Source organism: Alternaria atra (assembly GCF_907166805.1).
Source record: "Alternaria atra isolate CS162 genome assembly, contig: 21, whole genome shotgun sequence".
NCBI lineage: Eukaryota > Fungi > Ascomycota > Dothideomycetes > Pleosporales > Pleosporaceae > Alternaria > Alternaria atra.
Window position 1 is genome coordinate 3,417,059 of NW_025091319.1, and position 16,225 is coordinate 3,433,283.

Below are 16,225 nucleotides of genomic sequence, written 5' to 3' on the forward strand. Positions count from 1 at the left end.
CCTGATGGCGTAGCGGCGGCGGCGTTCACGGGCATGTCATCATCCATGCCCCTGTCCGCATTAGCGTCTGGGGTCCCAATGTCCAGGTGGCCAGTGCGCCCCGGCTATCATGCGTCGCTGAGGACAAGTTGCAATTGTTTGAGTGAAAGACCAAATAAAGACACGACTCGCTCCTTCCATGACCTGACCGTCGCACCTGCCGTTGCTTCTCTGCGCCGGCTCTATTACTGTCTTCCCACCATCCAACCTACCGTCACTCATTCATAGCAACCTCAACACCAACCCACCATGATACTCCGACTCTCCTCCATTGCCCTTGGGCTGCTCCCACTCGCAACCGCACTCTCCGCCTCGGACATTCCCGCGGATACTCCGGTGTCGCAGCTGATCAAGGATGCTAGTGTTCAACTCGCTACTGGCAACACCCAAGACGCCCTCCTCTACTTCGACGCTGCCATCACCCGCGACCCGCGCAATTACCTCACCTACTTCAGGCGTGGCGCCGCTTACCTGCAGATCGGAAGGACGGCACAGGCGCAGCATGACTTTGACAAGGTACTGGAACTGAAGCCTGGCTTCGAGGGCGCATTGGTGCAGAGGGCCAAGATCAGAGCCAGAAAGGCCGACTGGGCTGCAGCACGGAAAGATTATGAGGCTGCGGGCAAGACAGACGCGATCGCGCAGTTGGAAGAAGCACAGGGCGCTGCTATCATGGCACAAGAGGCGGCAGACAAGGGCGATTGGGATTCGTGCATTTCAAATGCAGGCACTGCCATTGTAGTCGCAGGCGGAGCATACGACATCCGCAAGACAAGAGCACGCTGTCGCTTCGAGAAGGGCGAGGTCATCGAAGGTATCAGTGACCTACAGCATCTCCTACAGATCAACACCGGCGACATCGAACCCCATCTCCAGAGCTCCGCCATGGCCTTCTACTCACTGGGTGAAACCGACAAGGGTCTCAAGCACATCGCCCAATGTCTCCAATCGGATCCCGACTCGAAAGCCTGCATGAAGCTGCGAAGAAGAGAAAAGAACCTCGACAAAGACATTCAAAAGGTTCGCAAGTTCTTCGAGAAGCGCCAGTTCGCCACCGCCTCGAAACTCCTCATCGACCGCGGCGAAGAGGACCCCGGTCTTCTGAAGGAGGTCAAGCAAGACTTCAAGGACTATACCGAACAAGGTTACATCTACGCCAACTCACCTAATGGCCTTTACCAAACCCTCGTAGAGATGACCTGTGAAGCCTACGTTGAAATGAATAACCTGAAGAAGGGCACGCCATACTGTACCGAAGCCCTGCAATTCAACCCCAACTCGCTACACGGTCTCATACACAAAGCACAAGGCCAGCTCGAAGCTGATGAGTTCGAAGACTGCGTTCGTACCCTAGACCACGCCAAGGAGCATCACCAAAGTCAGAAACTAGATGAGCTGCACAACAAAGCACACACACTGCTCAAGCGGTCAAAGACAAAGGATTACTACAAAGTCCTCGGCATAACGCGTGATGCAGACGAACGAGAGATCAAGAAGGCGTACCGCAAGTTGAGCAAGATCTACCACCCTGACAAGGCTTCGGCCAACAACATGACACCCGAGGATGCGCAAAAGAAGATGGCCGCCGTAAACGAAGCCTACGAAGTCCTCTCCGACCCTGAACTCAAGGAACGTTTCGACCGTGGTGACGACCCTAACAACAACGAGCAGCAACAAGGTCACCCCTTCCAGGGCTCGCCGTTTGGTGGTCAGCAGTTCATGTTCAGGCAAGGTGGAGGCGGTGGCTTCCCCGGTGGTGGTGATAGCTTCAAGTTCCAGCAGGGTGGCGGATTTCCTGGTGGCTTCCCTGGTGGGTTTGGTTTCTAGACTACTATTGCTTATCACATATATGACTTGGAGTTTGGGAGCATGCAGAGTGGTCAGTCGGTCAGCCACAAGGGTAGAATATTTTGGCGTTTTCAACTGTATGATATCGTTGCTTCGGCGGTTAGTATTGAGTGATGAATTATGGTAGCTAGTAAGTGAGAAGATATCTTTTTCATGTCGACTTGTTTTCCTTCTCACTTTGTGTCATTTCCCAGTAGCGTTTTTCTCTAGTCGCAGCCGTTTGTGGTGCGACTTGTATCTGAGTAAACGAACGTGAAGGTACTCGTTGTGTCCCATGTATGTGTATGTTAACAAAAGGTACAGCGAATAGCTTTGGAATGTGGGATGGCCTCTAGCATCTGGTGATACAGCTCAAAACAAACGAGCTTCTTTACTTAGTTTCCTTGCTACCAACACGGTAAGATTCAGGATTCGCGAGCCAGAGCCTCTGCACGAAGCCGTCGGGTGCGCCTCGCTTCGCAATGAGCCCGCGGACCAGATCGTTGACGAGGTCGGGGCAAATATTCTCAATCAAATCTGTAAGCCCAATCCATATTGATTTAGCACCAAACACCCAGAAGTCTACCATCAGGCGTCGCGCGGGCGAGTTTTCAAAGGTACTAGCGTAATTTGTCTGTATCATTGTATTCCCAGGAAATCTGTTGTTGATATGTTTCTGACGACTGATGAAAGCGGCGCCGATGACATCCTGGAAGGCAGTGTCCATGAGTCTTTCCCCCACGACATAAAGACAAGCGAGATAAAGGTAGCGCTGATACTTCCCATGATATAAAACGTTTCCGGTGTACAGCCACGCACAGTATCCTTCGAAGATCGTAAGGTTCACGTCGGACATGTCGATAGGCTTCGTAGCATCGGTGCGCTACTCCGGTTTCATGGCGTTCTGGAGGAATTTGGAACTTCTGGTCAGGATGGCGGTATGTACGTGCAACGACGAGGTCTCGTTGCGGCCGACCTGGTCAAGCACGATGGCGCCTCTTAAACGGTGGCGCCGTTAGTAGTTGGTATGTGAGACACCGCCATAAGCAACCTACCGTCTCGCTGAATGTAGGGACTGTAAATTGTACCAACCTAATGTAGGAGTCGGTCCAGGCAAATGAAGACTATGGCTTACACAGGTAAGCTTGCGCGAGTGTTTGACAAGAGATTTGGAACAAGAGGATGGTGGACAGAAAAATGCAAAAGAGAGAAAGTATGTTCGAAGTCTCACACTAATCCGTCTGCCTTCACCTGGGTATAGATGGACTATTTTAAGCAAAGTGAGGGTGAGCTTTTGATGTCTTTATTTACGCACACTGTAGTTCCGTTCTAACGTTCCATTTACGAAGGCTTATTCAAACGCGCACGCAACCATTAACGGCAGTATTCAATTCTCCTCGTCAATATGTACTTGTGTACCACTCCATCGCGCAGCGAAGTGACATGCATATGTGCCCTTTTCAAGCCTCCGACATGTCCATCTTATCCTGGCCGGAAAGTTCAGAGATGACCTCGTCGGCTTCCTGTTCCGCCAAACTGCTCTTGAGAACAACAACCTTTCGTTGATATGAGGCCGGCTGCGAGATCCATGGTTTGTCTCCGGATATTTTTGTTGATACTCGGTTTTCTAGTATCTCAGGAAATAAGTCGTTGAGAAAGGGCTTAAAGGCTGGGTTTAGAAGTGCCTTGCTAGCAGACCTCAAGTTCAAAGCACTTGTACACGCCCACATGTCAATTAGAAGACGTCTTGCAGGAGATTTCTCAGCCGTTCCATCGTAGATGATCATGACAGCGTTCAGGCTTGGCAACGTATTCAGTTGTCTCGTTCGAGAGATTATTGCCCCGATGACTGCGTTCTGAAACTCAAAATCGACGATCTTCTCCCCCAGGACGTACATGCGGGCCAGATACTTGTAATTCCTTTCCTCTGGGCAGGTTGGTGGAACGATTCCAGAGTATAGCCACTAACAGTATCTCTCAAAGATGCGGGGCTCCTCGTCGGATAGGTCAATAGGGCGAGAATCGGTCCTCCATTCTGGCTTTGTGGCATTTTTGAAGAACTCGGAGCTGTTGCCGATGAGAGATTTGTGTACGTAGAAGACTTGATCGCCGGCCTGAACTGCGATGGTTTCACCAGAGAGACTAGAAAATCAGCCACTGGAAATTTGAGCAGCCGTATGCGCTCACTCACTTTGGTAGCTTGGAGGTCAACGTAGACCGTTTGGCTGAGTCTGGAGTCGCCATTTTGCTTACTGCTGCAGATCAGATTCAATACCACACACAGTGGCCTTCTCGCACTCACTTTCCAGACGTAGGCGCCGGAAGCCCACAGCTGCAGGCAAGCAGTAATATTGTGTGGGAAGATAGTCGTGGTCAAGGTATTATCTGCAGACTAATTTCGAACTGCGACAAGATATACGTGACGTGTGGACACTACGTTTCTAGTGAGTTGTGCGCTAGAAGTTAGAATATTACTAGCTGGCTTGACAAGGTCGGTTCGGTGGTGGCGGTGGGAAATCAAGCATGAAGTGAGTTGTTGGGGTCGTCAACAGGGGATTTATAAGTAGGGAGGGATTGGAAAGGTGATGATCGCTTTTACCCATAGTGGTACAGTGAAAGAACTCCGCTTTCACTTGGTGTTGTAGCCAAATACCCCCAAGAACCCTTGTTGCTGGCGATTGGGTATACCGTGGAGCATTAGAACTCGAAAAGAACCAGTTGCTCCACATCCGAAGGTCAGGCTGAGGCCTTGGAAGTACGAAACTAAACGTAGTACCCTCGGTGGAACATTCATAGCGAGATGTTCCCTTGATAACGTAAATTTTGCATGATGAGAGATCAGAGAAAGTAGATATCACGAAAACAATCAATTTCAAAACACTAAACATTACGAAACCTCTTCTACCTGGGCATATATGCTTTCATAACTCGTCCTCCCCTAACCACCTAACAGTAAGATTTTTTAGTGATCTTGGTGATAAAACCCTGGTGAATCAAGTCAATGTAACTCCAGTACTCGCGCTGAGTACCGTCGCCATCAACCTTGGCGGTCGCATAAGAGACGCCGTTCCAGAAAGAACCACCGGCCAAGTACTTGTTCCACGCGTAGCGCTGAGCATCGAATATGGTCTTGCGGGTGTTCAGGGTGTTGTTGTAAATAGCCTGGAGCGACCATTCGCCAACAAAAACAGAGAATTTGGTCTCCTGGGTGATATACTGGGCTTTGCCACATACAGCGGGGTTAACGTAGCCAGTGTAGGTGCCGGCAGCGGCGAAGTAGTAGATGTGCGAGTCGAAGACAATATTCTGGGATGCCCATGAAGCATTCTTGAATCATCATGGGAATACGCTTATCCACCTTAGCAATCTTCTTAAGTACACCGTCGAAGTGGGTGTTGATCCAGTCAGTGCCCTTGGTAGTCAGACCAGCAGCAGATCCGAAACCAGCAAAGTCGTCAGAAGCTTCATTGATGGGTGCAATCGTGAAAGCGTTAATGTGACCACTATTCTTGATGAAGTTGAGTACACCATCGACAGCTTGGAACGAGTGGTCAAGGTTTGTGGAGTTTTGGAACCAGTCCTGGTGGAAGAGTGCCTCGCCAATGTCAAGGTTGTTCACACCACCGGGAAGCGAATGGAGACCGAAGATGACTAGAAGAGCTTGTTAGCACTGTCCTCAGAACGTGAGCTTGAAATATATCGACTTACCGTGCATATTGTACTTGTTGGTGGCATAGTCGGTAATGGTCTTAAGTAATTTCAACTGGTTGCCGTGATGAAGCTGGGAACCAGGAATTTCGATGAAGGCAGCGTATGTGAGCGGGATACGGAGGGTATTGACACCGACGTTGGCAAGCTCGTCAATAGTGGTGGTGTTGATGAAAGACGCATAACGCTCCTCAAAGACTGAAGCGCACTTGCTGCCGAGATTCTAGCAAAGAGTCCACTCATCAGGAGCACTATCGCCACCCACTTCAGACTAGGGCCGTGGGTTTGCTCTTTCTCTAACCATCCACCTAGGTTGGCACCGTTGGCCTTGAATGTCTTCCGGTTGATGAAGTTGCCGCCGTTGACACCCTTGCCCCAGGTGATGTCGTGGCTGTGGCGGATGGGGCTCAGATCAACAGCTGGGATGCTGAACGGGCACTTGTCGTGGAAGGGAACAGTGGCGCCGTGGTTAGCACCATCGGTGTGGAGGTGGATGCCGAGAGAGGACAGCAACTTGTTGTTGTCGTTGGTGAGCAGCAGTGACACTGCCGGCTAAGACAACAGTGGTGAGAGCAGCAGAGACGCGCATCTTGAATAAAGGTAGACAAAGAATGTGTAGAGTTAAGATTGATGGGTTCTGAGCGAGCCGTGGGAACATGCCGGTCATTACATATACGTGCTACTACTAGAATCATACTAAAGGCTGATTAGGGTATTGAGTGACGATTTGCAAAGTATGAAACAAGCTGGCGTGGAAGTTGAAGAGTCCAACTCTGTTGTGTCCACTTTAGAACCTTCGCCACTTGTAGTTGGGAGATGGAGGTATCTGGTAATACCATTGTCAAAGCAGGAAAACATACGACGCTGAGCTTGTTGGCTAGGGTTTCGACGTCACAAGGCTTTTTCATATGATGTTGTCGTACAAACGGTATCTGCATTACGCTAGTATCGATAGATGTGCACGAACTCTCGTCAGAGAAGAAAGTGTAACAGAAGAGTACTTAGTCCGCTTCGCCGAAGTCGCTATGCCCGGTCTCGGTCGCGTGCTGTATCGCACCCCGTTCTCCAGCCCCCTTCCAACCACACTTGTTGCACTTTATGTCGAACTTTTGTGTGTCGGTGAAATAATGTGCTTTCTGCAGCTGCCCACAGAGTTCCCTCGCCGCCTCAAGAATTACGTTATCCTTCGCGTCGAACAGCTTGATATCTTGCGAAGGGTCCTGAGGTGACACCCCGTTGGGAACAAGGGCGATGGTGTCGTAGTGAATTCCAGAATATACTAGGATACACCGTCGTGGTCTGCCCTCGTTGAATCGATCTACCCGGTTGTCTTGAACGTTGACGCTGGCAATCTCGATATCGAACTCCTGAGACAGAATGCTGAGTTCGATGCCACCACCCCACGAGTCAGAGTATGATATCCACTTGCAGTACTCATCCGGAGAGCGTTGCAAGATCGCCTCATTGAACTGCTCCGGGTCTCGTTGTATAGCCTGCGCAACCATCGATCTGAGCTCGGTCATGGAATCGAGGGAGTCGGACAAGACGGCACTGCCGACTGCTCGAAACATACAAGAGTTGTCATCGGGCATAACTCGAAGGACCATGGTGCCACCACGGTCGGGTACTGGAACTTCGGGCGTGTCCTTGAGCGCGGAATTCTGCTTCCTTTGAAGTGACAGCGGTGCTGCCTGAGATGTGGATGCTTGGAGTTCTTGTTCCTGCTTACGCTCACTTGGATCGCCCGTAGCTTGTGCAATGACTATGATGGATGCGCCGTTTAGCTTGAGATCGATGTCTTTTAACAGCGTCGACATGCCGTATAGCGAAGGATCGAGCGGTTGTGGCGGATGGTTCCATTTCAGCTCGAAGAGTGGCAGTTCTGTCTTTTCGCTGATAGAGGAGAGAAGGTCTGAGACAGCGGCGTCATCGTTGAGTGATATTGTGTGAGTGCCGTTGGGCGCGCGTAACCGGATGCGGATCGGCATGATGTGATGGGTCGACTGGAATAGCTGAGGATAGGTGGTATAAGTACGCAGAGTGGTATCGAGTATGGGTGAGGGAGCTTCGATGGCGTAGCGCGTGATAGCAGTCGACTGGTGGGGCGATTTAGCGGTGGAGAGCTGTTAGATGGAAGCTGCGATGAGTGAGTTGATGTATGAAGAAGGAGAATTTCACGATTGCGCAAACACGAGGAGAGCTTTGTTAGAAAAGGATCGTTTGTCAGCTACGGAAAGACGCTACAAAGGCGACAGTTGGCATGGGACAAGTGGCATGGCGTAGGTGAATGTTCCCGAATCATGGAGGTAGGCCGAGCCGGAGATGGGTGGCAGGGGTCGGCGAACGGCGAATCCAAACTTCCGCCCCAGAGTCGCGACTTCCACATTCACGACGCGACGACGACAGTATCAGGCGCACTAAGGATACCACAACACAACAGCATCGAGTGGATTATCGCAAACATGGCGTCCGGACGCGCACCAAGCTCTACACCGGTGCCTACCACCGAGACTGCTGAGTCCGCTGGCGCTACGTCGACTGTCACGGCGCAGGAATGGGAGGCCATGTCAAACCTCCTCAAGAATGTATACGACTACAGGATCGACGAGTAAGTATTTGCGCTGCTTGTGCAATGCTTTCTTTGGCTGATCAGTGCGCAGTGGAACATACGATCCCACGAAGCTCTTCCAGCGCAAAGTGAACAAGCGCGCTGTGCCCGACTACTACGACATCATCAAGGAGCCTATGGCCTTGAGCACGATAAAGGCCAAGATCGCGCAAAGAGAGTACAAGAACTTCTCTGAGTTCGTACGCGACCTGGCGCTGATTCCCCACAATGCGCAGGTGTATAATAGACAGGACTCGCAGGCATATGTGGATGCGCTTGAAGTAAAGAAGGTCATCGAACGCGAGTTGAAAAGGCTGGTGGATGACAAGATCGTCCCCGAGACAGTCGCTACCCTACCGTTCCTTGGAGAGATCCCTGAACAAGATCCGTTATTACCAGAGGAGGAAGAAGAGGAAGAGGAAGATGAGGACGAAGAAGAGCTCGAAGTTGACGAAGAAGAGGACGATGATGAAGAAGACGAAGGCAAACGCAAGAGGCGGCGCGGACCGCGATCCACAGCTGCCATCACCAAGCGAGAAGGTGGCTCAAGAGCAGCAAAGGAGGACGCCAAGAACGACGACCCAGAATCGCGAAAGAAGCGCGGACGCCCGCCGCGGGTCGACACACCCATGGAGGCACGCATCAAGACGATTATGAAAGCCATAAGGAAGCCTCGAAATCAGCTTAACAAGCTCATGGTCAGCGCATTCGAGCGCGTCCCCGACAAGACGGTCATGCCCGAATATCACTCCGAGATTAAGAACCCAATGGCCATGGACATTCTCAAGCGCAAACTCAAGCGAAAGAAGTACAACTCGGTCGACCACTTTATGGTGGACGTCGAGCTCATGTTCGAGAATGCAAAGCAGTACAACGAGGAGGACAGCCAGATTTACAAGGATGCTGTGCATCTCCAAAAGGAGTCGCGCAAGGTTGCAAAGGCCGAGAAGGAGAGGCCGGACACCGACTACGTCATGGAAGAGGGACGTATCCCCATGCCTAGCGGCATTGTTCACAATGGTGAGCTGTGGAAGGTCGGTGACTGGGTGCATATTCAGAATGCGAATGACCTCACAAAGCCAATTGTGGCCCAGATCTATCGCACCTGGCAAGACGCGAACGGCGGACAGTGGGTGAATGCCTGCTGGTACTACCGCCCGGAGCAGACTGTGCACCGTTTCGACCGGCACTTCTTCGAAAATGAGGTTGTCAAGACTGGCCAGTATCGAGACCACCGCATCGATGAAGTAGTGGACCGGTGTTTCGTCATGTTCATTACACGTTATAACAAAGGTCGTCCCCGTGACTTTCCTTCCGACAAGGAGATTTACGTCTGCGAAGCTCGATACAACGAAGAGAACCATAAGCTCAACAAAATCAAGACATGGGCCAGTTGTCTACCCGACGAGGTGCGCGACAAGGACTATGTTATGGATTTGTTCGATGCGCCTCGAAAGTTGAAGAAGGTACCCAGCCCGATTGCGTACTTGCTCAAAGACGACCAAAAGGAGGACGACGATCTTCCAAAGCCAGAGTGGGGTGCTGAAAATGCTCCTCCAAAGATTGGCGCCGTGCATCGTCGTCCGCGTGACGCTAAGGTAAGCAAAAAGTACTCTATATCACCATGAAAACAAATGCTCACAGATCTTGTAGGATTCACCACCACCTGAACCCACCCCACCACCTCCTCCGACACCTCCACCCGCGCCCGCCATGCCCACCCCAAGCCTACCCACGGCTTCGTCGCACGGCTACGAATCATCAAGAAACTATCCCATCGCGCAAGCCCCGACCCTAACGCCAATGCCTGCTCCAACACCACAACAGCACCATGTTGGACCAGCATACACGCCAACCCATGCGACACATTACCATACCCACTCTCAATCACCCGCTCCACATATGCACCAGCAGGCAACCCAGGCGCCTGCCTACCAGCCTATCACGCCACATGTACCATTCACACCCCAACCAACTGCCCCCATGCAGGCCTTTCAGACGCCGCGCGCTGCGCCAGGCTACCAACAACCGTATCCTCAGCAATTGCCGCTCAACTATAAAGCCCCACAGCCTGTAGAGGTCTACGTCATGGCCGACCATGCAAACGCCAGCATACCGCTTGAGATCCGCGAGCAGTTCCAGCGCGACGAAAAGGGCCGTGTCCTCTTCTTCACCGCGCCGCCGCTCAACGTGGAGCAACCGCTGACTAAAGATGGACGTGCATTGGGACATTCGGCTCGCTACCTTGCCGCAAAGGCAAAGAAGGAAGCCTCAAAGCGCAAAACTGGCGAAGCCAATATTGACGAGAGCGAGCAAGCAGCTAAGAAGGCTAAGGCTGATGAGGAGGATAAGTTCAAGAAAGCTGTGTCGGAACTGGGCACGAAAGCACTGCGGGCGCTAGAAGACCAGCTCGCCATTGCTACAAAGGCAGATTTGGAGGGTCTGTTCAATGGGCAGACGGAGGAAGGCATTTCTAAAGTGCTCGATCAGCTCACTATTGCTCAGAAAATGGCTATGCAGCAGGAGCTGGAGCGTGAGATGCATATCAAAGAGCGTGAGGAGAGCAGGAGGATAGCGGTCACCGGTATGACGGCGCGATTAGAGGAGAAGTACTGAGGTACTGTGTACGATCCATTGTATTTGTGATATCCAGTGTACGGTTACAGAGTGATTATGGCGTTTTGCTCATCAGCGGTGGTTCGAGCCCTACATGAATACATGGTGGATATTCTTCGCTATCTCCAATTGAAACTTTCCGTTTGGAACTGGCGTATTCTTCATTTTCGGTCTAATTGACACGAGCTTCTGTGTTTACCAGCTGTCGCATGCTCCTTTTGAAAGACTCTTCACAAGACCGGTTCTAGTCAATCACTATGCGCACTTCCCCTGCCGATCTGTCTTGGTACTTCCTCCAGGTTTCCAGATTTAGTACAACATCGCGGCCATTGTCTTTTGCCTGCTGTAAAAGGTAACCCACATCGGGCCATAACCCTTTCACGGCTTGAAGCGGAGATCTCCAGTCCCCTCCAAAATTCGGGTCCGCTCCATGTTTCAAAAGAAACCTGACTCCAGGCAAGGTATTGTCGCCATATCCGCGATAACCCGTTTTAGCTGCATGCCACAACGCGGTCACAGGTTCTCCAGTGTTGGGTATGCTATCAACGTAGGCGCCATGTTGAACAAGTACCCGAGCGAGGTCGTAACGATGGTGTCTTATCACTAAAGTAAGTGGTGTCGAGTCTCCAATTGTTCCGTTGGGATCTAGGTAACCGTCCTGAATGATTGCGCGTAAGACCGAACAACTGCCCTCCTGCAGCACGTACTCCGCCTCATACTTCTTTAGTCCCGCAAGTTTTCCATCGTCGTCCTTGTTCATTTCCAGCAGTCTCTTCATAAATCCATTGTCAGCATGCCTCGCCACCTCCTTAGTCAAGTGGAGCCAACTGGAGTTTTTGACTCGCGATGTAAGAATGCATTCATCAAGCAGAACGTTTCCAGATAGCCTCGCCCCTTTGCGCATCGCAGCAATAAGCCCGGCCCCGTTGGCGGGTCGGGACAACTTGTGAGTTTCTCGGTCTGAGGCTGAGAAGGCTGTTATGATAGCTTTGACCACTTCCACTTGATCGCACGCTGCAGCTGCCTCTAACGGACTGGACAAGCAGGAACAGCTTTGTCTTAAGCGGTCGGGGCTGTCCGCAACGAGTTCTAGAAGCTTCGTCAATTTCCCCGTTGCGGCCAACGCTGCGGGTAAGTCATCTTCGATATCTGGCTCCTGAAGGTCAGAGTAGTCGCGTAGGAACAGGCGCCATCGAAGTTGCTTGTAGTACACACTGGACAGAGCCGTGCATATCTGCACCATGTATTGCTTTCGGAAGTCGCCCAAAAGATCAATCTCTTCAGGTTCCAATATGGCATCAGTGAGTGTCCGCAAGTATTCGACTATTGGCAAAGGCGTTTTCTGTCGTCGGAGGGCCTCATGACTTATGATGGTGCCACCATGTTGAGCAAACAGCTTCTCAAACCTCGCGTTATCTATGGCGGTGAAGATGTGGCGGTCCACTGGACTGGGTAGGTTCCGCTCATTTTCCGAGTATGCGATGAGTGGTTGTCGCTTCAAGACATCTTCTTGGATCTCATGGGCAAATAGTTCTATGCGCATAAGCTGGATTTACGCCGATCGTGTCATTGCGGCGTACTGCAGACAAGTCGGTAGTCGGATACCCATAGTGGGCCAATTTCGCCAACCAAGAAGCTGATGATCCGTTGAATCAATTCTGTCGGAATATCTAATAGTTTCATGGTATGTTGTTGATGTTTGATAGGAGGGAAAGAGGTGTGGCCAGTTAGTGACGCGATGGTGGGGCTTGCGGTACTTAGGTAATTGCCACCACAACCTCTACGACTTGTACAACCTCGATGTCTTTCTTCGGTGAACACTTTGTTAGTCAATTTTTGCAATTTATTACAAGCTTGTAAACTCCAAATATGCTAGTGTTCAACGCTAAAAACTCAAGCCATGAATGAACTTGTTAGGAATCTATTGGGTACCTCTCGACATCTACCGGGGTTGGGACGGCGTAAAGTATGGAAGAAAGCCATTGGAGACATCTCACCAAAGCAGAGCAAGCATTTGATATATATATGAGACCCAGATTCAAGCCCGTGGTTGCTGACTGATCATAGCAAAGAGATGAACTCCAGTGCTGGTGATAGCACCCACAATTGATTCACCAACAACCCAGCAATCGCCGTCACAGTCAGGCTCCGAGCCGTCTAGTTGACTAATAAAACCGATCTCTCCGTAATATGTTCTGCCACTAAGAGTTTCGGTACTACCCTGTCTTCTTGCTCGATGTTGTTGCTTCGGCAAATCGAGAGTTGTCAACACTAGCCAAGCCAATGCCGGAAGGAAATCTTGTTTTCGTATTTCTCCTATAGATCAGGACGTTTGAGATCCTCCTTTCCGTGGTCTCTTACTGTCTCAAGTAAGAAACGACACTTGCCATATAGTTTCGAATCCGCGGTTGCAATTGCAGATTCGCCGTTCTCCCCATGAGAATTAGGGTCCGCGCCGTGATCGAGTAGAAACTCGACGTCCTTTACGTGGCCATCATTTGCCGCGCTCCATAGGACATTGTTTCCATCTGGCGTGATACTGTCGATCTCTGCACCGTTTTCGATGAGAATGTGTGCAATGTCGTATCGTCGTCTCCGAAGTGCGCATTGGAGCGGGGTCTTATCAAAGTTGACTTTATTTGGTCCTATGACACCATCTCGGAGTACTAGATGTATTTATATAAAGTCAGCATACATCTCACATGAAGTCCATACAGGTACACTTACGCAGGTTCCATATTTCAGTTCCACCTCGCCTGTGCAGAGTCTCCATAGTTTGAAGATCAAGGCTGTAATGTGCTTTGGATCCGTCCTTGACATGCGCTATAAACCCGGGATTATCGACTTCCAAGATGCGATACAACAAAGCTGTATTGCAGTACGTGACAGCATCGTTGACAAGCCAATCACCCAGTTCAACAGGTGCAAACTTGTCGAAGAGCTCGTTTTTATCGCGAAAGTCGAATAACATGTTTCCAGCAACATTCTTGTGCAAGCGTATGGCTATGCATAGAGCCTTGCCAATCTTCCGGGCAGCGTTTCGGATATCCTTCCATGAACCGGATTTGCGCTTGCCCTTGACATTGTCTAGGAGATATCCGAGTATACGCTCAAGCACCGTATACTGTTCCGCTACGATGGCAGCTTTGAGTGCACTTGGCAAGAGGTCGTGACTTTGCTTGAGGAGCATAGCTGGGGTAAGATTGGGCTCTTTGAACAGCGCGGTATCCCCAGATGCGGCAGCAATAGCGGGCATCATGTCCTTGAGGGAGCACGGTCGCTTTTCTTTGTTGACAATTTCGGTGCCTTTAATGTATTTGTGCAGATATTTTGGTTCCAGTCCCATCATGCACATGCATACGACCATCATTCTCGCAGGATAGAGTGTAGGATCTGGTTCGGACGCTTTGGTTATAGCTCGGACGAAGTCGATGACTTGGTTTCGTATTGTTTGGCGACGCATAGCAGCCTTATGGAGTATCTCTCCACCATATGTTTCGAAAAGACGAGTGGAGTGAGTGTTCTCCAGGAATTTGGCGAGGTTGACTGGAACAGTGGCTGAAAGAATGTAAGCCCTGATTGTGTTTGCGAACGTTTCTGCTTTCTATCAACATCTTCGAGTATTGGGCTTATGTATTGCACTTACTGCAAATAAGTCGATATCGTACGACATCTCGCTGCCCAAACTTCTTTGCAAGAGCCGCTATGATTTCCTCGAAGACCTCCAGGGGTAGGTCCAACAGCAGCATGTCGAGTTCCCCAGGAGTTACCAATCGTGAACACTTGTGCAGAGAACCGCTCAATATTTTTGTGGGGGATACTTCTTAGGTCGTCAAAGATGATGATAGATTCTGTATGAGGTAACCTGCATGGTCTGTGGGGCTCTAATCCGCCTTCACCTTCGGGTTGTGACTCTTACTTGAGAAGTCGGTCAGCGATCACAATAATCCCAACAAGTTGGCGGGTAAATGAATAGGTAAAGGCCACTTTCTTGATCAGCATAAGATCCTAAGCAATCTATAGTGTTATTTGTGTTATTTTTTTATTAAATATTGAAGCGTGTGCTAGTGGGTTGAAGATTAAAGAAGGAAACGTAGTAAATACACGCGTCAGGCTGTCAATATCATCCATGAGAAGCGATGATATGGCAGTAGTATCAAGCTCAGTATTACGATACATATCCGACTCGAACAATGGCGCATTACTACCGTATCGGACAGCACCAATCGCGTTCCTCTAATGATGCGCAAATATGACCACTGGTTTGACGGACGAACGAACGTACAACATCTGCCGGAAGCAACCCGTGGTCCGGAGAGTTCGATCCATACACGCCTGATAGTGCTACTGAGCTATTTCCCCGCTCATTCGGCCTCTTCCCAAGCCTTTCCTGCGTTCACCTTCGCTACCATCTCAACTTCCGGCATAAGCGCTGGGCTCGTATCCTTCACTATCTGCTCTGGCATCGGTGACTGACGCGCGATACGGTAGTATCAGCAGGTGAGGCACATGTACGGTACGTCGTACAGAGCTCAGAAGATAATGTAGAAAAGCGCGTAGATACCTGTTGTGATGTCAGAGACTGACCATCATGGACCCTCACTGACGCGCCGAACCTCCAGTCCAAGTATGAATTTTGCCATCTTGTTCTTTCTCACATTCCGAAAACGCCATGCACTACTTTCGGATAGTTGGTTGTCCAATCAACTTGTCCGATAGTGAGATTTCAGCAACTATCAGTGTATGACGACCGGATCGATCTTCAATTGCTCAGAGACTTTGTAACCCGCAGACATGTGGTTAGTGAGAAACTGTTGATCTTCTAAGAACGCCGATCATGCATTCGTGGGGTGACTGGGTTCGTCAATCTTAGTAACATGTTCGGCTTGTTTTGAAGTCATCTCTAAACGTGTCGCCAGCCACGGTCAAAAGAGTGCAGCGTCTCTTCTCAGCTATCACTAGCCCCAGCATCATGCAATCGATCTACACGCTAAAGTCTCAATGTTCGAGCAAACAAGTAAACAGCCTTGCAGAATGACCTGAGTTCATGTCTTGAGTGTCAGCGTCGACCTTTTTGTACCGGTGAGATCAGATAGTGTATCTTGGACCAAGACATTCCGGGAATACAAGTACAGCAAGTCCGGCTGCTTCCTGGGACCAGCAAAGCTTTTCAACTAAGGTTTGCCAGATCTTTGGACGGGTTCCGAGATCATGTCTCGACTTATGCAAACAGTTGGACCCACCATACTTCAGTCTGTCCGAGTAAAAAGACTCACAAATTCAGGCGACCTGTAGAGTTATTAGATCAATAGGGGCGAACATGAGTATATAGGTGTCGGTTTCACTCTCTGATATGCCGCACAAAAGACATTTCCAGACTCATCATGCAATACACAGCTATGGTATTCAAGATTCCCTTAGTTACCA

General features: G+C 50.3%; 8 protein-coding genes across 8 annotated transcripts; 2 read left to right on the forward strand and 6 right to left on the reverse strand.

Annotated features, from left to right (window-relative positions):
- Nucleotides 1-288: 288 nt before the first annotated feature.
- ALTATR162_LOCUS1547 (uncharacterized protein) lies at nt 289-1,866 on the forward strand (the record flags this gene model as incomplete). The annotated part of the gene is made up of 1 exon (XM_043309144.1): nt 289-1,866. The coding sequence occupies one exon, from the start codon at nt 289-291 to the stop codon at nt 1,864-1,866; it is 1,578 nt and encodes a 525-aa protein (XP_043165079.1).
- A 391-nt stretch (nt 1,867-2,257) lies between these two features.
- On the reverse strand, nt 2,258-2,722 carry ALTATR162_LOCUS1548 (uncharacterized protein; the record flags this gene model as incomplete). The annotated part of the gene is made up of 1 exon (XM_043309145.1): nt 2,258-2,722. The coding sequence occupies one exon, from the start codon at nt 2,720-2,722 to the stop codon at nt 2,258-2,260; it is 465 nt and encodes a 154-aa protein (XP_043165080.1).
- A 1,108-nt stretch (nt 2,723-3,830) lies between these two features.
- On the reverse strand, nt 3,831-4,110 carry ALTATR162_LOCUS1549 (uncharacterized protein; the record flags this gene model as incomplete). The annotated part of the gene is made up of 2 exons (XM_043309146.1): nt 3,831-4,008; nt 4,058-4,110. 2 exons carry the CDS (start codon nt 4,108-4,110, stop codon nt 3,831-3,833), a joined length of 231 nt encoding a protein of 76 aa, XP_043165081.1.
- A 702-nt stretch (nt 4,111-4,812) lies between these two features.
- On the reverse strand, nt 4,813-6,163 carry ALTATR162_LOCUS1550 (uncharacterized protein; the record flags this gene model as incomplete). Its single annotated transcript, XM_043309147.1, has 5 exons — nt 4,813-5,172; nt 5,225-5,517; nt 5,575-5,786; nt 5,840-6,087; nt 6,134-6,163. The coding sequence occupies 5 exons, from the start codon at nt 6,161-6,163 to the stop codon at nt 4,813-4,815; spliced, it is 1,143 nt and encodes a 380-aa protein (XP_043165082.1).
- Nucleotides 6,164-6,575: 412 nt separating this feature from the next.
- Nucleotides 6,576-7,562, reverse strand: ALTATR162_LOCUS1551 (uncharacterized protein; the record flags this gene model as incomplete). The annotated part of the gene is made up of 1 exon (XM_043309148.1): nt 6,576-7,562. One exon carries the CDS (start codon nt 7,560-7,562, stop codon nt 6,576-6,578), a length of 987 nt encoding a protein of 328 aa, XP_043165083.1.
- Nucleotides 7,563-7,874: 312 nt separating this feature from the next.
- Nucleotides 7,875-10,798, forward strand: ALTATR162_LOCUS1552 (uncharacterized protein; the record flags this gene model as incomplete). Its single annotated transcript, XM_043309149.1, has 3 exons — nt 7,875-8,182; nt 8,235-9,780; nt 9,836-10,798. 3 exons carry the CDS (start codon nt 7,875-7,877, stop codon nt 10,796-10,798), a joined length of 2,817 nt encoding a protein of 938 aa, XP_043165084.1.
- Nucleotides 10,799-11,042: 244 nt separating this feature from the next.
- Nucleotides 11,043-12,481, reverse strand: ALTATR162_LOCUS1553 (uncharacterized protein; the record flags this gene model as incomplete). Its single annotated transcript, XM_043309150.1, has 2 exons — nt 11,043-12,331; nt 12,379-12,481. 2 exons carry the CDS (start codon nt 12,479-12,481, stop codon nt 11,043-11,045), a joined length of 1,392 nt encoding a protein of 463 aa, XP_043165085.1.
- Nucleotides 12,482-13,114: 633 nt separating this feature from the next.
- On the reverse strand, nt 13,115-14,547 carry ALTATR162_LOCUS1554 (uncharacterized protein; the record flags this gene model as incomplete). The annotated part of the gene is made up of 3 exons (XM_043309151.1): nt 13,115-13,464; nt 13,526-14,395; nt 14,445-14,547. The coding sequence occupies 3 exons, from the start codon at nt 14,545-14,547 to the stop codon at nt 13,115-13,117; spliced, it is 1,323 nt and encodes a 440-aa protein (XP_043165086.1).
- Nucleotides 14,548-16,225: the final 1,678 nt, after the last annotated feature.